The sequence below is a fragment of the Cyprinodon variegatus genome, unplaced genomic scaffold (genome assembly GCF_000732505.1).
Source record: "Cyprinodon variegatus isolate N-32 unplaced genomic scaffold, C_variegatus-1.0 Scaffold94, whole genome shotgun sequence".
In the NCBI taxonomy this organism is placed as follows: domain Eukaryota; kingdom Metazoa; phylum Chordata; class Actinopteri; order Cyprinodontiformes; family Cyprinodontidae; genus Cyprinodon; species Cyprinodon variegatus.
In genome coordinates this window covers 300,242-316,835 of record NW_015150547.1, presented here as the reverse complement: position 1 = coordinate 316,835, position 16,594 = coordinate 300,242, and the positions used below count along the sequence as shown (strand labels likewise).

The following is a 16,594-nucleotide window of genomic DNA, read 5'->3' as shown; positions in this document are numbered from 1 at the left end:
GCTAAAAGTTACACACTGTAGCTTTAAACACTTCACCTTGTGGTGGCAGAATCATGCTGTGGGATATGTTATTAATAATTTACCCTCACTCTAATATCCTTAAATAAAATTTATTTAACTCAACTGACTTCAAATTAACCCTAGTAACACGTCAATGGAATGTGTATGGAACATAATCTGAGTTAAAATTAGACAAAACAATGTTTTGCTAAAAAACAACAACCACACTGCACATCACCCTGGTCCCACAGTCCCCTTAGGGTTACACGGTGGAGGCATTAACATGCCGTGGGGAATGTTAGGCAGCTACAAGGAAGCTGGTCAGATCTAACAGGAAAATGGCAAAATGCCACGGGCTGCAAAAGAGATGAGACTGAACAAGAATAAAGATCTGGTGACAATTGAAATCTCCTGCCCACAGACTTTCCTTCCAATTTTACTTAGCTTAAACTATTTTTCAGTTAAGAATACAAAAACTATTCCTGTGTTAGTTTGTAGAGAAATATCCATAAAAACTGGCAGTGGTTATTATAGTAAACGATAGTGTCCCAAAGTTTAGTAAAATAAGATAGGAACCTTTTCCCTTTCATTCACTTTGTAGCTAATTTGTAGCTAATTACATTACATTATATTACATTACAGTCTTCAATTCCTTTTTGTTGGTTTGTCAAATTAAATACACAGATTGCTTTCCTAATTACCATTGCCATGCCATTTTATGAAGTCAAGTCTCCATATAGCAGCAGTGTTGCTTTATACAAATTCAGTTAGGAACTTGTTACTTTTGTTTTTAAAAAAGGCTCTTGCATTTTATTTAAATACTTTATTAACATCAAAGACCCTGAAGACAGCCCCCATTTCCATTTATTCAATTCAACTTGAAGCTTTTTTTTTGCATATCTCCTCTTATAAGATGTTTTTATTAGGTTTTCACTGAATCCAAGATGTAAGTCACCAAATTCCCCAGAATGAACAACTTCCTTCTACTACTATCTAGGTGTTGTGAACTCTTCTATTTTGATCAGCTTCCTTAAATTAGGCTTTAAGCCGAATTGTTAGAGCCATTAGTTTTAGGTTATAGAAACACAGAGCTCTGCAGGTAAGTCCAATTTTTAAGCCAGACTTTGATTAATCTACAATTTTAACTTGCCTTAATTAAGTGTTGGATCTCTTTGGTTGCAGAATACTTACTGCTCCAAACAATTCTAATCTGGGACACATCTATTGGACTTATTTAATTCATCTAACTCAAATCATACTTGGGATTAAACAGGTAGTGTTCAATCAGTGGATGTCCAAATCGTTGAAGCTCTTATTTTCTCAGTCTCCAGCCGTATGTCTTTGTGCAGTGGTACTATAGTAACCACTGGTCTAACCCTTTGTTCCTGCTCAGTCACGCTGCTTTGGGTTGCTCTTTCAATTTATTTCCACTTTATCAAGCTAACTCGACTGGGTGTCTCAGCAAACGCAGCCAGCCTGGATGCAAACCGGGCTCTGGAGTTAGAATGCCTAAAACAACACGACCTAATCTCTACTCTGGCTCTCTGTACCCATCCTGTCTGCCCACCGTCATTACTCAGGACAAGGCCAACACATCAAAGCTGGCTGGTTTTATAGGTCAGCATGGTCACACATGGGGAACGTTATAGATGGCCTAGTCTCCAGGGGTAACAGCTTGTTTTTTCTTTTCTTTGATTTTCTCTGAGAAATGTTTTCAACCATGCATCAGATTACAAAAAAAAGAAGAAAAAAAAAGAAAAGTTAAACACCAAAATTGGACTCTTTAAATATTGTATTTTCAGTTTAAGCCCCAGTTGTGTTTAATTAAAAGTCAGAACTGCTGATCTGGATCTCCTGCAAGTCAAGATCTGCATCACAAGATAACTATTCCTGGACAGGTTTAATCCACCTGAAGCCAGAATTTCCTCTTCTGGTAATCCCTTTTAGTTCCTGCTAGTCAGAAGTGGAAAGACGAGAAGCGTGTAAAACATAACCATCCAAGTGTGAAATGCAGGGCCTAGATTTACACCAATATATTCATGTGTAGTAAGTGAACAGAAAAAAGGAAATATATTAATTTTATGGGTAAAATAGAGCCTTGTTTTTCCATCTTGTAATTTTAATCCCCTCTTTGTAAGATAAAAGCCTAACCTTTAGACATTTCCATATAGTTTCAAAACAATTAGACCTTTTATGGCAATTGCAGAATTTGAATAGGAACTATAAAGAATAGAGAAACCTGACCTATAATTTAAGTTAGGTTTGTAATTTAGAAAAAAATACTATGACAGAATTCTGCATACTGCTAAAGATCCATTAGAAACATAAGTAAACATTTTTATTTAAATGTACACATCAGATTTTAAGTTATTTTTGTGAAATTTCCATACAGGCCTAAAGCTAAAAGAGCTGCAGCAAAAAAGTGCATCCAGGTCAGTTTCTATAACAAGCATTAGATATAATAATGATCCAAAACATGGAATATAACATACCGTAATACTGTTGTCTTTCCGCTGCAGAATCCAATATAAAATTAAATATCCCCATCTAACATTCAATGTAACGGTAACTCTAGAACAATTAAGATTATTTTTATTAACAATCCTACACGTATTACTGTCATAGTGAGCCTGAATGCTTGGTATCTAACAGCCAACATGCAGCCCAGGCAATCTTTTGCTATATGCCATGAATACTGCAATACAAGATTTGCAATATTTTGCGCAACTCTATTGGTTGAGTCAAGAAAAGGTTCTATTATGACTTAGCAAATGTGTAAACTTGTGGAATATTGCAGAAAGAGACTAGAAGTTAAGTGCTAAATTATAATACTGAACAAATGTTCCCATTTCAAGACATGTTTTTAGATTATGCTACTGCAAATGATGCCAGAGTTGTGTTCCTTCAAAAGTGTTGCATTTTCTTCTTGTTTTAATGAGTGTTTATTCGCTTAAAAACTTGAAATAAAAACCTTGTTATCCAATCTCCCCATTTGAACTCAATTATGGCCTCTGCAGGTCAGCAGCAGTAGGACTCCCTCCTCCAATCTCTCTCCTGATGCACTGATCACAAACAGCGATGCTAGATAAAAATCTTCATTCATCCAAATAAGAAACAAAGAAACAGGACACAGCAGGCAGCAGGAAATTTATTGGTGGAAAAAAAAAAGACAAGATTGCTCCTCACCAACCCAAAGTGGATCCGCAATGACAGCATGTAGTAATAATACACTTCACAATAATATCGATGAAGAATTTAACCAGCAGAGAGTAAGATCAAATGAAACCTCATATACGCGTGGAAACCTTCAACCAAATGCTGAATCTGCATCTTAGCAAAGAAGTATTGGTCATGTAATGAACCGCTTGTCACAGTGATTAGATAACTGGTGTTTACCTAAATTACGTTTATTACTAGCTGACCTGACCACATACAGCTGAGATGCAGGCATGCTCATTCAGGAACTATCAATCAAGGTTAACACAGTCGAACATGTTTAGTAGCGTTGCAGAAAAAAATTATCCGAGGGGACAATATACTGCCCGGAATGACATGATGCTGTCTTTATCAGGATGCTACATGTTTGCAAAACTTTGGGGAGGCTATTATGAAAAAGTAGGCTAGAAACACCAATGAAAGCAGTTGATGACAGTTTTGTATCAAATCAATGAAAAACTATTCAGGAAGCAAATTGATCATTAAAAAAGAAAACAAAAAACAGAAAAACAATCAAATGAAATGATTAAAGTATATATATATAGATATATAGCAATTTGTTTTCTTAACCGGCTCAAAAATAATGTACATACAGTATGTGGAATGGCCGAATAAAGACACATGAACTTGTTCATACATTTGATTTTAGGTTTTACGTCCAGGAGCTGTGTTCCTCTCACATATCCGGAGACTTCTCGCATTCCCATCGGCTTTGTAATAACGTGACGTAGAAATTAATGTACATAGAGCAGGCGCAGGTGTCTCTGTTGACTTTCCGACGAGAGAAAGAGGGAGAGAAACAGCATGTAGAAAATCCAGGAATTAAAAACAGTGAAGCATCAACTAAAGGGATAGTGCACAGAATAGATTACAACAGGCTGTTGTCTTTTCCAGCTAACTGCTAATTGGTTCCCTCTTGCATTGTTTCTCATTTAAGCTGCGTTTCTGGTTAGCAATGAAAAGTGTTTAGCATTCTCTGCACTAGCTGTACCACACATGATCCACACAGAAATCATTAAATAACACTGGAAATGTGGGTTGAATTTACTGCAACTTTGACACAAACATTACGGCAAACTTTAGGCTTTTAATTCTTCCTGGGTGAAATATAACTTCCACTGAGATTGTTATGGATTTTAATATGAGATTTACAATGCAAGACTGGATGACCAGTATATTACTCTTATGATAATCCCACACAAACTAACACATTTGATGATATGAACATATGCTGTGCAACAGACATCACCATTAGTGCAACATGCAATGCTTGTGTGACATTTCCTTGGCAGGAAAGTCTGATGTAACCAAAAAGCAGGAAGTAAATGGGATTTTTTTTTTTAATGTCAAACGCATGGAGATTGCATGAAACTGATCGATTGAACTAAATTTGTCGAATGCACAATGGTGTTTATACCTCTTCAACATATTCATTAACGTCAATATAGTCCATTGGGGTTTTAGTAGATAGATTAACAAAGCAGAGTCCAAATGTGAGGCAAAAGGCAAAGGATTCATCTCTTTCAAAAGGTTTTATAGATAATCTGAAAGGTCTTGGCTTGATTTATATTCAGCTCCGTTTACTTAAATGAAAATACAGAAATTAATCATTTTGGGCTACATGCAAAAAGCTATATACTGGTGCAAACCACCGATCTGTAGTTATTAATGGATTACTTATAGAGCAGGGGTGGGCAATTAAAGTTCCTGGGGCCGGTAACCGGCAACTTTTACATCCATCCTTGGTCCAACACACCTGAATCTAATAGCTGAGTTACCTCCTCGGTATACAATCAGATCATCCAGAGTTCCACTTAATTATCTAATTATTTAATCCAGGTTTGTTGAACCAAAGGCACATCCAAAAATTGCAGGTTACCGGCCCTCAGGAACTGGAACTGCCCACTCCTGTTATAGACACAAAAAAACTGAATACACCTGCCGCCATCTTGGTACTCCCGACTTTCAACGGGTTGTACCATAATAATGCCGGTAATGTAATTACCATAACAGTTTAATCAATACATGTATTCTACATGTACATAATCAATTTAGCACTTTTGACACATTACCAGATATTGTGTGTCTCTAATATTCTTATTACAGTATTATTCTTATTACTTACAGTATTATTATGCTCCATTAGGGTTGCCAACTCCCTGGGAAGAAAAAAAAAAAAATAGGGGGCACCACATGTGCGTGCCAGCTGACCAGATTGCCTTTACCCCTCCTGGCGCGGGGATTTTTTTTAGCCCCTCTTTGTGTGTGAAATGTATTTTTTTTTTTTACTATTTGACTCATATCTGCATTGAATTAATACATATTTGCAGTGTGCTTTATATTCATTATCGCTGACTTTTTCCACACAGATATTTGTTTTTTCCCATTCCTCCCTATATTTCTGCACCTTTTTTTTATTCTCTGAGGAGCATCGCTATGGGAAGGTGCACCGGCGTCAAAAAGCAGCGTCAGCGTCCCCCTTACTGCTCTGTTGTCCCCCGCTATCTTCTCTGTGAACACTTGTCTCGACCAATGGGATGAGGGGATTCTGGATCGTTACATTTATGTTGTCAGCTCATTGTCACAACGCAGGACAGGGCCCGGGAGCACATTTACCATAAGTTTTGTATCTAACGTGCCCTTTTTCTTCATTTTCCATTAGCTTTTGACTATTTTTTTTTACACTCTCACAGTAATACGGGACAAAGTGCGTTCCTTTTCCACTAAATACGGAACAGGTACTTCTATTTCTAAATACGGAACGATTCAGATTTTTGTTTACGGTTGGCAGCCCTATGCTCCATTAACACGTTAATTTTGTTGTGATTGATTTGTATAATATGTCATATTATTTACATGATTTATAGATTTCATAGACTTCCTGCTAAATATATGCAATTTGATGTCTTTTTTTTCTTTAACCTTAAATGACAGTAGTCTACAAAGGCTATGAAACAGTAAATGTGTGTCAAAGTGATGACTTTATCTTTGTTTTTAAAGTCTTAACCCCACCTGAAAATGAAAACATCTTCATTGTTTGATGCTGTAGCGCACATATTGTTTACATTCCGACCGGTCAAACTAGGGAGTACCAGTATGGCGACTTCACAGCACCGTGTACTACCAATGGGCTATCAGCAATCCAGTGAATAAATAGAGATCTAAGGGAAGAACCAACACTGCTCTATTTTACACCAACCAATCAGAACAGTTTAGGTCACTCTAACTGGGACAATGTAGTACGTTTTCAAGTGGTGTTTATGGATTCTGTCAATGCAATTCAACTGAGCTGGCAAAGAAGAATGGGCAAAAATGTCAGTTTATCAACATTTTTGCCCTTTAATTACTTAAAGGTGGATCTACAAAGTTTGAACTCATAGGGGCTAAATACAAACAAACTTCACTTTATTATTTTTTTCTAGATAAGTAACCTTTACCTCTCACTTCACAATTGTGTGCTACTTGATGTCGGTTTATCACATAAAGTCCCACTGAAATACATCGTCTGTGGTTACAACAATCCAAACTGAAAAACAATCAAGAGACATAAATAGAGTGGAGATGGAAGCAGATTAAATATCTAAACTAATCTATATTTAGTCAAGTGGTTGTCCAGTCTTTCAGATACAGAGTGGTTTTACAGAAAACATCTATGTCTGAAAGTCTTCCAAGTCTGAATAAACATATCTGAGAACCCAATGGTGATTAAATGATGCAGAGCAAGTCTTTCAGCTGGATGAATAATTACAAAGAAAGCGTGCAAGAGTGCCATGCAGGCAGTGATTAGTGCAATTGATTGTGAATATGCGTTATTAGTTTTAGCTCCTACAAAATAAGCCATTTACAACCCATATTTCCTTATAAACAATAGTTCACATGACTTTAAACAGTAGGGGTGGTTTAGCATCGCTTGACTCAGTAACTTTTACTAACCAAAACAACACATAATTTATGAAATGTACTGCATTTAAATGTAGAATTTCACCTAGATGTATTTTATCTAACCTCTTTAAATATGAAAATCAAACCAAAAAGCAAACAAAGTGAATTGGAGAAGGTTCTTATAATGCAACCTACAGTGAATCCATGAGTTTATTTACAAGATAAGTTGAGTCATTAAAGTGATGTCTTGGAGAGGATTTTCTAATATATTATTTGTACTATTTAAGTATCTGTGAACTATCGCCTTTGGTATATAGAGTCCCCATGCAAGTGCCTTAAACTTTAAGAAAGGTATTATTGAAGGAAATAAAAGAAAGCAAACTTACTTCATTCATACCTAAAAGAAAAAACACAAACGATAAAAACAAGAGAACAAAACAGGATCAGAAATGTCATTTCCATGCATGCATCTCTAAAGTAAACATTAGTTCCAGTACACACATTGACACATTATTCTACTTTATTCATATTATATTAGCATCTTCAATATGTGACACTTGTTCAAGAAAGTCTGACTGTACTGCAACAGTAATGTCATTTAAAAGCACAACATAATGAGAACTGTCGGTAGCGCTGTTCTTATTGTACAGTTACAATAAAAATGCACAAGGCTGGGAAGAGTCACAGAGTTTTCTGAAATATAGTTGACATGTCCTTAAGAGTAGCAGAGGAACATACTCTAACGTAAGAGTGAGAGGAGGAAGAAAACAGAGTGAGAGAGAAAGAAAAGATGTGTGGGAAGATAAAGGCAAGAGGCAGTTCAAAAACCCCCCACAGTTTTAACACACCCCATTCCCCACAGTAAACCTAGTGTCGTACTTTTCCAGGAATGTAGTTACGGTCAATGGTTTCCTCTTGCAGAAACATGTGAAGACAGCGCTCGTTCTGGGCCAAGGGGTGACCTGCAATTCTGCACACAAAGGGAAAAAAAAAGGTTAGACTTCATATTTTAGGTTCACACAAAAATGTGTTAAATGTAGATTAGCTAAATACCTGCTGTATGATATGTTTACCAAGAACTGAGCTATTTTGAGTAAATATGCTTAGAAGCAACATCTTTACTGCATTACAGAACAGATGTAACACAAAAGCTCATAATAAAGTAACACAGAGCAATGTCTTGAATATAGCTGACTAATGTTTGTGTCATTTGGAAGATGCTGATCTGGCCGACCTGTTGATGAACTGCTCTAGGCCCACCCGCCGCTCCTCAATGAAGGACTCTTCAAAAAGGCCCTCATCTCCACGGAATGGCAACTGTCTCTTCAGGGCTTTGCCCGGCAAAGGTGGTACTACAATCTAAATGTGACGGGTGAAAAAAAAAAAAGAAAATTAAATATTCCCCTGCAAATTTGAGTTTATGATGTACATGTAGGATTATGGAGACATTTCCAGCGGCTACGTTACAACATAAACATTGATATAAATGATAAAATTAACTTTATGTTAATACTAAACCGCAGGCTTTTAGCTAGTAATGCATACGGGCGTACGCATTACGTTGTACACCTTTTACTACCAAAAATGACAAATTGTAAGCCTTGTTTTTGGGATGTATGGCTTTGGTACGCATCAATTTTCAATGGGGAAACTTTCCTCAAATGTTCAAAATTTCACAAGCAGCAGATGCTTGTTGGAAATACTGAATGTTTGCTGCCTAAAGTGCAACATCCATAGAGAAGCTGATCTGGGAGCTGGCAGGGAGACAGATGCAGAGCTGCAGATTCAGAGAACTATGATAACTCCTCTAAAACTGTTTATCAACGCCTAAATTAACTTAAAATGTAGAAACCTGCTGGCAAAATATATTCGCTTTTATAACTGCGATGCTTGCAGTTTATAGCCTTGTGAGACCATCCTGATCTCATGAGCTTTCAAGATTCCACTCGCTAATCAGTCTGGAGGCTCTCCGTTAAAGAAAATTTGGAGCCGTTCACCAAACGAACGTCCAATCAGCGTTCGCTTTGAGGTGGGTTGAGGTGTGACGCAACGAGAAGCGCGACAGTTCAGTCTAAAGAACATGGCGGCTTCAGCCGATGAAACTAGCGTTAGCGTGGCTATCGGGCAAGTTTTATCGGAATTAGAGTATTTCTTCACTGAAAGAAGTGCAAAACACTGCTCTGGAGGCTTTTCTCAGAGGAAAAGATGTTTTTGCTCTTCTCCCGACTGGTTTCGGCAAGAGTAGCCTGGCTTGTGGTTGTGTTTTCGTCGTCGCTCTGTTAGTACGTCATATGCTTCGTTGATCTGATTGGTTTATTTGGCCCGTCTATCACCAACATAGGCCAATCAGCTAACCAGTATTTTCGCCCCTTCCCAAAATTACTTCCAACGGAAGGTCAGGTTATGCAGTTTCTACCACATACCTGAAAAACACTAACATCTACTTCTAGTCGCCATGCACAGTAGAGGAAAATCCCCTAATAGGCGACCGGGCCTGAGGCAGCTGCTGCTGGATTCCCAGTGACAGCACACTGCCGCTATGTGAGGGTCTGAGCGGCACTGACAGCGAAATAATATATTATGGCAAGATCGTGATAAACTGCACAGATGTTTTCAGGTGGACTTTTTCGTATAAAAATATATTAAAGCTACTTTTTACCCGTTTACAACAGCAAATATAGAAAAGACACTCTCTGCCATTGAACACAGGAGCAGAAGAAGCATCAGATGCATCTGCATCACCTCACTGGACGCATCTTTGATGCTTCTGAGGAGCGTCTGACCTTAAAGCATCAAAAATTAAGCAGCAGGCACTTTTTTGCTGCTCAAAACGCTGTGTAAATGTAGCATTACACTTTTTGATTGTTTGAATTAGCCTACAAAACATAATATTTTACCTAAAAATGATCTAATGTGTTCCAAATTTCCATCTCTAGTCAAACACACATGCTTGGGAAGGCATAATCAGGACAAAAGTAGTGTTGAAACAAAGAAAAAACATTGGCTGCATTCCACCTCAAAATGCAGGAAATAGCGTTATATTTCAAATTTTCCAAGGGAGGATACCCCCGGACCCCCCCATGCTGCACAAAGCCTAAAGATTTGATACACCAAGGTGTACACCCAAGAAATATTCCTAGCTAAAAGCCTGCTACATTGTGCATTGTTAGTTGAGTAGACACAATACTAACTCTATTGTTTTCTTAGGTATTCTAACCACCATGACTTCACATTTTGGATGGAAAAAATGTCACGTCCTAATTCATGATTGGTTTCCGATGTCAGGCAGCCCTACATTTCTCCATCTAAAGCTACACACTTACTTAAACAGATGTTCTGACAGAGCATTAGAATAAAAAAACTCTCCTAAAAATAACCATTATTCAGGGTTGGCCTAGTATTTAGCTCTATTAATCACCCAATCATCTCTAAACAGGTTTCATGGCCCTCCTGAATATAAAAAGCACCGTTTCAAGGTGAGGATCATTGAGTTTTTCGCTGTTGATCAAAAAGTTCCATTTTGCTCTCATCTGAAAACAAACAGTTTCCACCTGTTCGTTGTGGAAAACTCCCAACAGCTTTACTTATGGTTTTGTTTTAATAACAGCTTTTAGCCTTTTTTCAGGACTGTTCTATAGAGGGCAGATCTGGCTGTCAGTTTAGGTCAACGGTAAGGACATCATCAACTTTACTCAAAGAGCCGTTTAAAACATCTGAAAACAAAGTGCTAAAAAACAATAAAATACAGCATGAAGATATATAATAAGGAAATAATAAGAATTTGTTTAAGCTAAATAAACAAGGTTACAACTATTTAGTCGTGCCAGTGTTAAAAGCCAGCAAATAAAAAACTAGAGCCATGTTTTAATAACTGATGAAAGCATGATCTGACAACTGCTCCAATTTGCCTTTACAATTTAAAATCACTGTCCGCCTTAAAACCCAAATTTGTGACAAACATTAAAGCCCCATTGTTTTTTTTGTTACATTTTTAAAGGTTCAGGGCCAGCCAGGTTTAACGTCGTCTAAACTATTCAATCATCAGCTTGAAAATGGTACAGAGTCACAGAAAATACAAAGAGAAAAAGCAAGTGCTCTATAATTGAGCCTTGTGGGACCCCGTAAGATTTAGAAGCACCAGAAAATTTGGCGTTGCCAATATTTGGGCAGAAAGATTGGCCTTTCAGATATAACCAATTAAGAGCTGTGTGCTCCTACTAATCACTTCAGACGTGTTATCAGAATAAGAAGGTCATTGTGGATATGTTGGTTGGAAGTCAGTGATATTGTTTTATCCCTGACTTGTCTGCTTTTCTTTGCTCTTCATGATGCTATGAGTTTGTACTGGGATTTAATTAAACACAGACTGTGAAGGATTTTATTTAGGGGCGTTAAATAGAAAGTGCCACCCTACGTCTTTCAGATCGGATCATACAAAAATCTTCATTTTCCTTCCATTCACATTTATAAACTTCTTTTGGATGGTATACCATATAACACAATAACCGATATTGTAGAATAAAACTGCAATGTAACATCTAAAAAAAGGCAAGGCTTAATGAAGACTGACCTCCTACGGATATTATTCACTGCACTTATGTAACACCATTTCCTCGCTATGAGTAGATAAACAAAAATACTTTCAATCAGTAGTTATCAGATTAGGAAAAATGTCTCCAAGGCCAGTATGAACATATTTCCTGTTGAAAGCCAAAAAATTAAAAATAAATAAATAAAGCTCAGAGAATGATCAATTCTTCAAAACTATAAACAGTGAAATGTTCAATGTCCAAGGAAATGGTATAAGACTGTTTACTTACCTTACTGTCTCTTTCCAGCTCATTCTTTAACCACTCAAAGTCACTGTATCTTCTCCTCACACATGAGTCCTTCAATTTGAAAATAGGAAGGTTTGTCTGTGTAGAGAGCAGAAAAAACAAAGATATAACCAGGATCCGTTTAAGATATTCAAAGCCGGTGTCCACATAATGTTAACAACTAACGAAAAAAAAGCCAATGCGGCTTTTGTTGAGGTTTTTTTTGAGAAAAGAAAACGTTGAAGATTGATTTAAGTTTATAAAGAGACACAAAACGGTTAAAATGAGCATTGGCAGACCAAAGGTTTACATTAGTGCTGCAACTTAAGATTACTCTGCAAATCGATTAATCTGTCAAGTATTTGTTAAAATAATAGCCATAAGTTAAAGAAGACTTTTTGCAGATTTTAACCAAATAATACCAAAACTTTTCGACTTGAGGGGTTCCGAAACAGAGCATACTGAAAGATGAGAAAGTTTTTTTAATCTTAAATGCAAAATGTTTACATATATACACCGGTATATACACATATATTTTTTTTTTTTTTGAATTTTGGTATAATTACTGCTCTAAGTGGGTCGCCCTTTCAACTAAAGGAATGTTTTAGAGTCTATATACTCCAGTTAATAAGTAATCGATTACTGAATTGGTTGATGATTATTTTAATAATTGATTAATCACGAGGAATTCTATTAATTGTTTCAGCCCTAGTTTACATTAATCTAAAATCAGTTAAAAAAAAACTTTTATTTGGGACATTTCTTAAAAAACAAACAAAGAAAAAAAACCCATTTATTTTGAGAAATAGACATTTTTGATTATGCCTTTTATGATGACTTATTATGATGCAATGTGAAACTGTTTATTAAAGAAATGTGTATGATTACTGACTTAGACAACCTTTGTCATTTTGTGCACACAGAGGGTATACAAAATGAAAATTCGTTCAGTACCACTCTCATTTCGATTTCTTAAAGTGCAGAGTGATAAAATGTAAACATACTGAGACGGCGGTAATAAGCGCTATTTAATTAACTGAAGACTGTCCTTTTGTTTTCCTAATTTTATTAAATTTGGACTTTAAAAAATTACATTTACCACTGCTTGTAATGACTTGGATATTTTAAACATAACTAGAGTATAATTTTACATTAATTACTTTGTATCCTATTCTTACATATCCAGGCTAATATAATATATTAGCTCATGTTTTTAGTTAACAATGAATGCCAGCTGGGTGTATTTATACTTTAATATCTGGAATACACCAATAAACACAATATCTTGTGTTTTATTGATAAAGCATCATAATATACTGTCATTAAGTTTGCATTTTAACTGAATAAAGTGACTGTTTTTAAAGTAACTTTAAACAAACACTTTGAAACAGCAGATAACATGATGTTAGTGACAGGTTTGTGATTATTTTTATCTTTTCTGATTTTGGTTGACAGCTTTTCAAAGATGATTTCAAGCTACAGACATAATATTATCTTTAGAAATGTGTTTTTAATAATAATAAATATAAAACATTAATCAGGGGCCGGATGGAGAGTTTCATCACAAACTTTAGGATACTAAACGACAATTTAGTCAAACCAAGTGTAAAAGGGATGTAAACCGCAACTTCCTTAAAATTCTGCTGTGTTTGAAATTTGCTATTTCACACTTTTACAACCATAACCGTAAAGGTTAAGCAAGGGAAACAGTATAAAGTGTTATTAAAATAGATAGCAGGCTTATACGTTTCGATATATTATTTCAATATAAAAAACGGCTGTTTTTAGAAACAAATGTAATAAATGCGACTTCTTTTATTAACATCAGGGGTTTTTATTACTTTTATTTAAGCGAAAACAGGAAATTAGTGACACATTCGCAGACACTACCACAGTCCATCCTCGTTAGCCGTTAGCTTTCCGGTGTTACTTTTAACCGCGGTTTTCAGACTCAATAGCTACATTTAACCGGATTAAGTTATAATGAACCTAATTCACTGCTTTTTAAAAATAGCTTCACGTCGTCTGAACTCAAATAGAGCAATGTCGACGTTTGGGAGACCTCTAAAAACTGACAGTATCTCGGACGTAAAAGCACCAGCTAGACCAGGCCGCGGATCATCCCCGGTGTCTGGTTTTAACGCTGGCCCGCCTCGAGGCAGTGCGGGCGGCCCGCCCTCGAAGCGACAGCTCAGTCGCTGTCCTGCAATGCTAACAAGCTAAACAACAACTCCGAAATTATCTGTTAGCTTAGCGCACGAAGCTAATCCAACTCCCCAAGTTTTTCCACACCAATGCTTCCACTCTTACCCTCATGCGAACTTCGTAAGTGGTGTAACGATTCCGGCCGACTCCGACGATCTGTGGATCGTAAACGTCTATTTCCAGAAAATTGCTCGGGGGGCCGTAAGCATCCGTCAGGTCCTGGGGTTTGGAATTCAACCGGCGAGTGTCTGCTACAACAGGATCTGTCATTTTCCCTCCTGTGTCTCTGGGATGCAAACAATGTTTCGCGTGCGGTAAAACCAACTAACCATACAGTTCAATCTTAAATCTCTTCTAATAAAACAACAAGTAGTGTGAGAAGAAGCTCTCCTCTTGCGGGGGCTAACCGCCCTGCGCCCTGCCCTTCTAGAATCTGGAAAATGCGTTGAGCAGCTCTGTGCTAATCTGGAAGCTCTGCTCCCCCTAACGGACGGACAGGTGACTGGACGACAGCGGCGGTTCTAGACCAAGGCCCTGTTCGAATTCATGGGCAGAGTCCTTCAAGGAGGCGGTCTACCTAAACTGAATCCTTCGAAGTCCGTGAAAATAAGGATACCGGAAGAGTTTTGGCTGTGAATTCAAACAGGTCTACCCTTGGACGGGTTTTACCACCGCAGGCTATGTTGCTTAGCAACCGTGACAGTTAACACACAAAGCAGGAAAAGAATGAATACTGAAGTTTTAAAAACTGTTCGTTTTCTTTCTTTTCAATTGAGTGGAATAAAGGTTCCAACCACCGGGAGCATGAGCAAATAAAATCAAATGTAATGATCTAAACCTTAGTCAGCTAAATAACATGCTGCTGTCATTTTGCACATCTCTGATGTTGCTTCTATTTTCAAATATCCATTACTGTAAAAATGTCCATTGCTGGATATTGGTTATTTATTCTCCATGTGCACAGTTTTATATTGTTAAAACATTTTACAGTATTTTATTGTTTATATTTTAACTCTACCCTATTATGTTATTCGTATTAATTTTTTTAAGGTCCACATTTGTATGACCATTTTCAATAATCTTTCTGCTGCTGTAAATTTGCCCATTGTGGGACAATAAAGAGATTTTATATTCTATAAAAGGGGTATAAATATATAAGTAAATCTAAACAATGTATGTATAGAGAATATATCTGCAAAGTCTCTAATATTAAAAAAAAAAAAAAATCTTAGTTAAGCATATTGTGCAAAACAGCCATAAAAATATTAAAATCCTATCAGATTTATAGTCCCCACACTGCAGATATATTAGAATCTGTCCTTAAATTTCAGCCAAACCCATTTACACAGTAACAGATAAAATTCTTTAGATAAATCAAACATTACCGCCACATATCTGACTCAATAACCATTAAAACAACTATTTTTATTCATTTCAGACGGAACTATTCACAGACTTGTATTATATTAGACTGAACTTCCAATTTTCACCACTGTTCTGCGCCAAGTAACCTTTCCTTTTTTCTGTTTAGTTTCATGTTTTGTCAATATTTTGTACTTTTTATAATAATAAATAAAAAAAAAGTAACCTTTCCTCTAATCACGGAGCAGTTGGCTTGCCAGCAATTTTGCCAGATTTTTTGCATGTCAGGCATACGCTGTCTATATCATGAAGTTGTGACAGGAGCTTTAGTAGACCTGCCAACATTTACATGTCTCTGCTCTGCCTGCTTAGCCTCTTTTCATAATCTCTCACTTTGGTGATTGTTGCTGAAGACTCGCTTTCAGAGTGTGTTGACCGGTCACTAGAATTCAGGCAGTGAAATAAACATAAAAACTCAGAGCTGCTTCAGGTGATAGCTGGTTGTCCGATGGATCGCTAACTTGCCAGACTTAAAGGTCTTCTGCTGTACATGATCTCCACAACAGGTGTTCTGACATGTAGCAGGGATAGTCAGAACCTCGGCTCCAAAACTGCCTCTTCTCACCTTACTAAGTCTAAAGTCACATCCCGTATGTGGTCAATAAAGCATGAGCAATGTGCTTTAGACAATTGAGTGTGCTTTAAGCTTCATCTTCCTTCATACCATATTTCTTAAGTGTTGTGAGGTATAGCTGGAATTCCAATAATTTTAACTGTTGCTGAAGCATCAACCAACCTTGTGATGTCAACCTGCAAAAAAGGAATTCGAAATAAGTCATTTTTTTTTAAATAAGTAATTTTTTCTTCAAATAAGTGCTTTTTTTCTTAAACTTAGCAGGTAATTGAGACACTTTGCCAAAGGAACAAGATAATTTAAACTTAAAATAAGAAAAAAAGTTTTATTTTCTTATTTCAAGTGTATAATACCTAATTGTCATGATTTAACTAAAGTTCAGACCCAAATGCAGAGAAACCATTACAGAGAGACCAGGGAAAAAAGTTAAACAGGTTTATTGAGAAGCTTGTGGAGATTCCAGTGTTGCTCTGAACAC

At 36.7% G+C, this 16,594-nt stretch overlaps 1 protein-coding gene across 2 annotated transcripts; it reads right to left on the bottom strand.

The window, feature by feature from the left end:
- Positions 1-3,128: 3,128 nt before the first annotated feature.
- LOC107084209 (sorting nexin-12) lies at positions 3,129-14,721 on the bottom strand. Of its 2 annotated transcripts, XM_015373928.1 has the most exons (6): positions 14,226-14,718; positions 11,919-12,014; positions 8,333-8,457; positions 7,978-8,068; positions 7,485-7,495; positions 3,129-3,987 (listed from the first exon to the last, which is right to left on the bottom strand). In XM_015373928.1, the coding sequence occupies exons 1-5, from the start codon at positions 14,388-14,390 to the stop codon at positions 7,490-7,492; spliced, it is 483 nt and encodes a 160-aa protein (XP_015229414.1). In that variant the 5' UTR covers positions 14,391-14,718; the 3' UTR covers positions 3,129-3,987; positions 7,485-7,489. The 2 variants fall into 2 exon arrangements, with proteins under 2 accessions (XP_015229414.1, XP_015229413.1); XM_015373927.1 differs by lacking the exons at positions 3,129-3,987; positions 7,485-7,495 and having other exon boundaries at positions 7,966-8,068; positions 14,226-14,721.
- Between the last annotated feature and the right edge of the window lie 1,873 nt (positions 14,722-16,594).

What these genes read in the sequence shown, in the direction of transcription:
- LOC107084209 (XM_015373927.1), bottom strand. Translation starts at nt 14,390, where the DNA reads ATGACAGATCCTGTTGTAGCAGACACTCGCCGGTTGAATTCCAAACCC. An exon ending in CTTACGAAGTTCGCATGAGG is followed by an intron (nt 12,015 to 14,225) that starts GTAAGAGTGGAA and finishes CTCTCTACACAG; the next exon opens with ACAAACCTTCCTATTTTCAA. An exon ending in AGCTGGAAAGAGACAGTAAG is followed by an intron (nt 8,458 to 11,918) that starts GTAAGTAAACAG and finishes CGTCACATTTAG; the next exon opens with ATTGTAGTACCACCTTTGCC.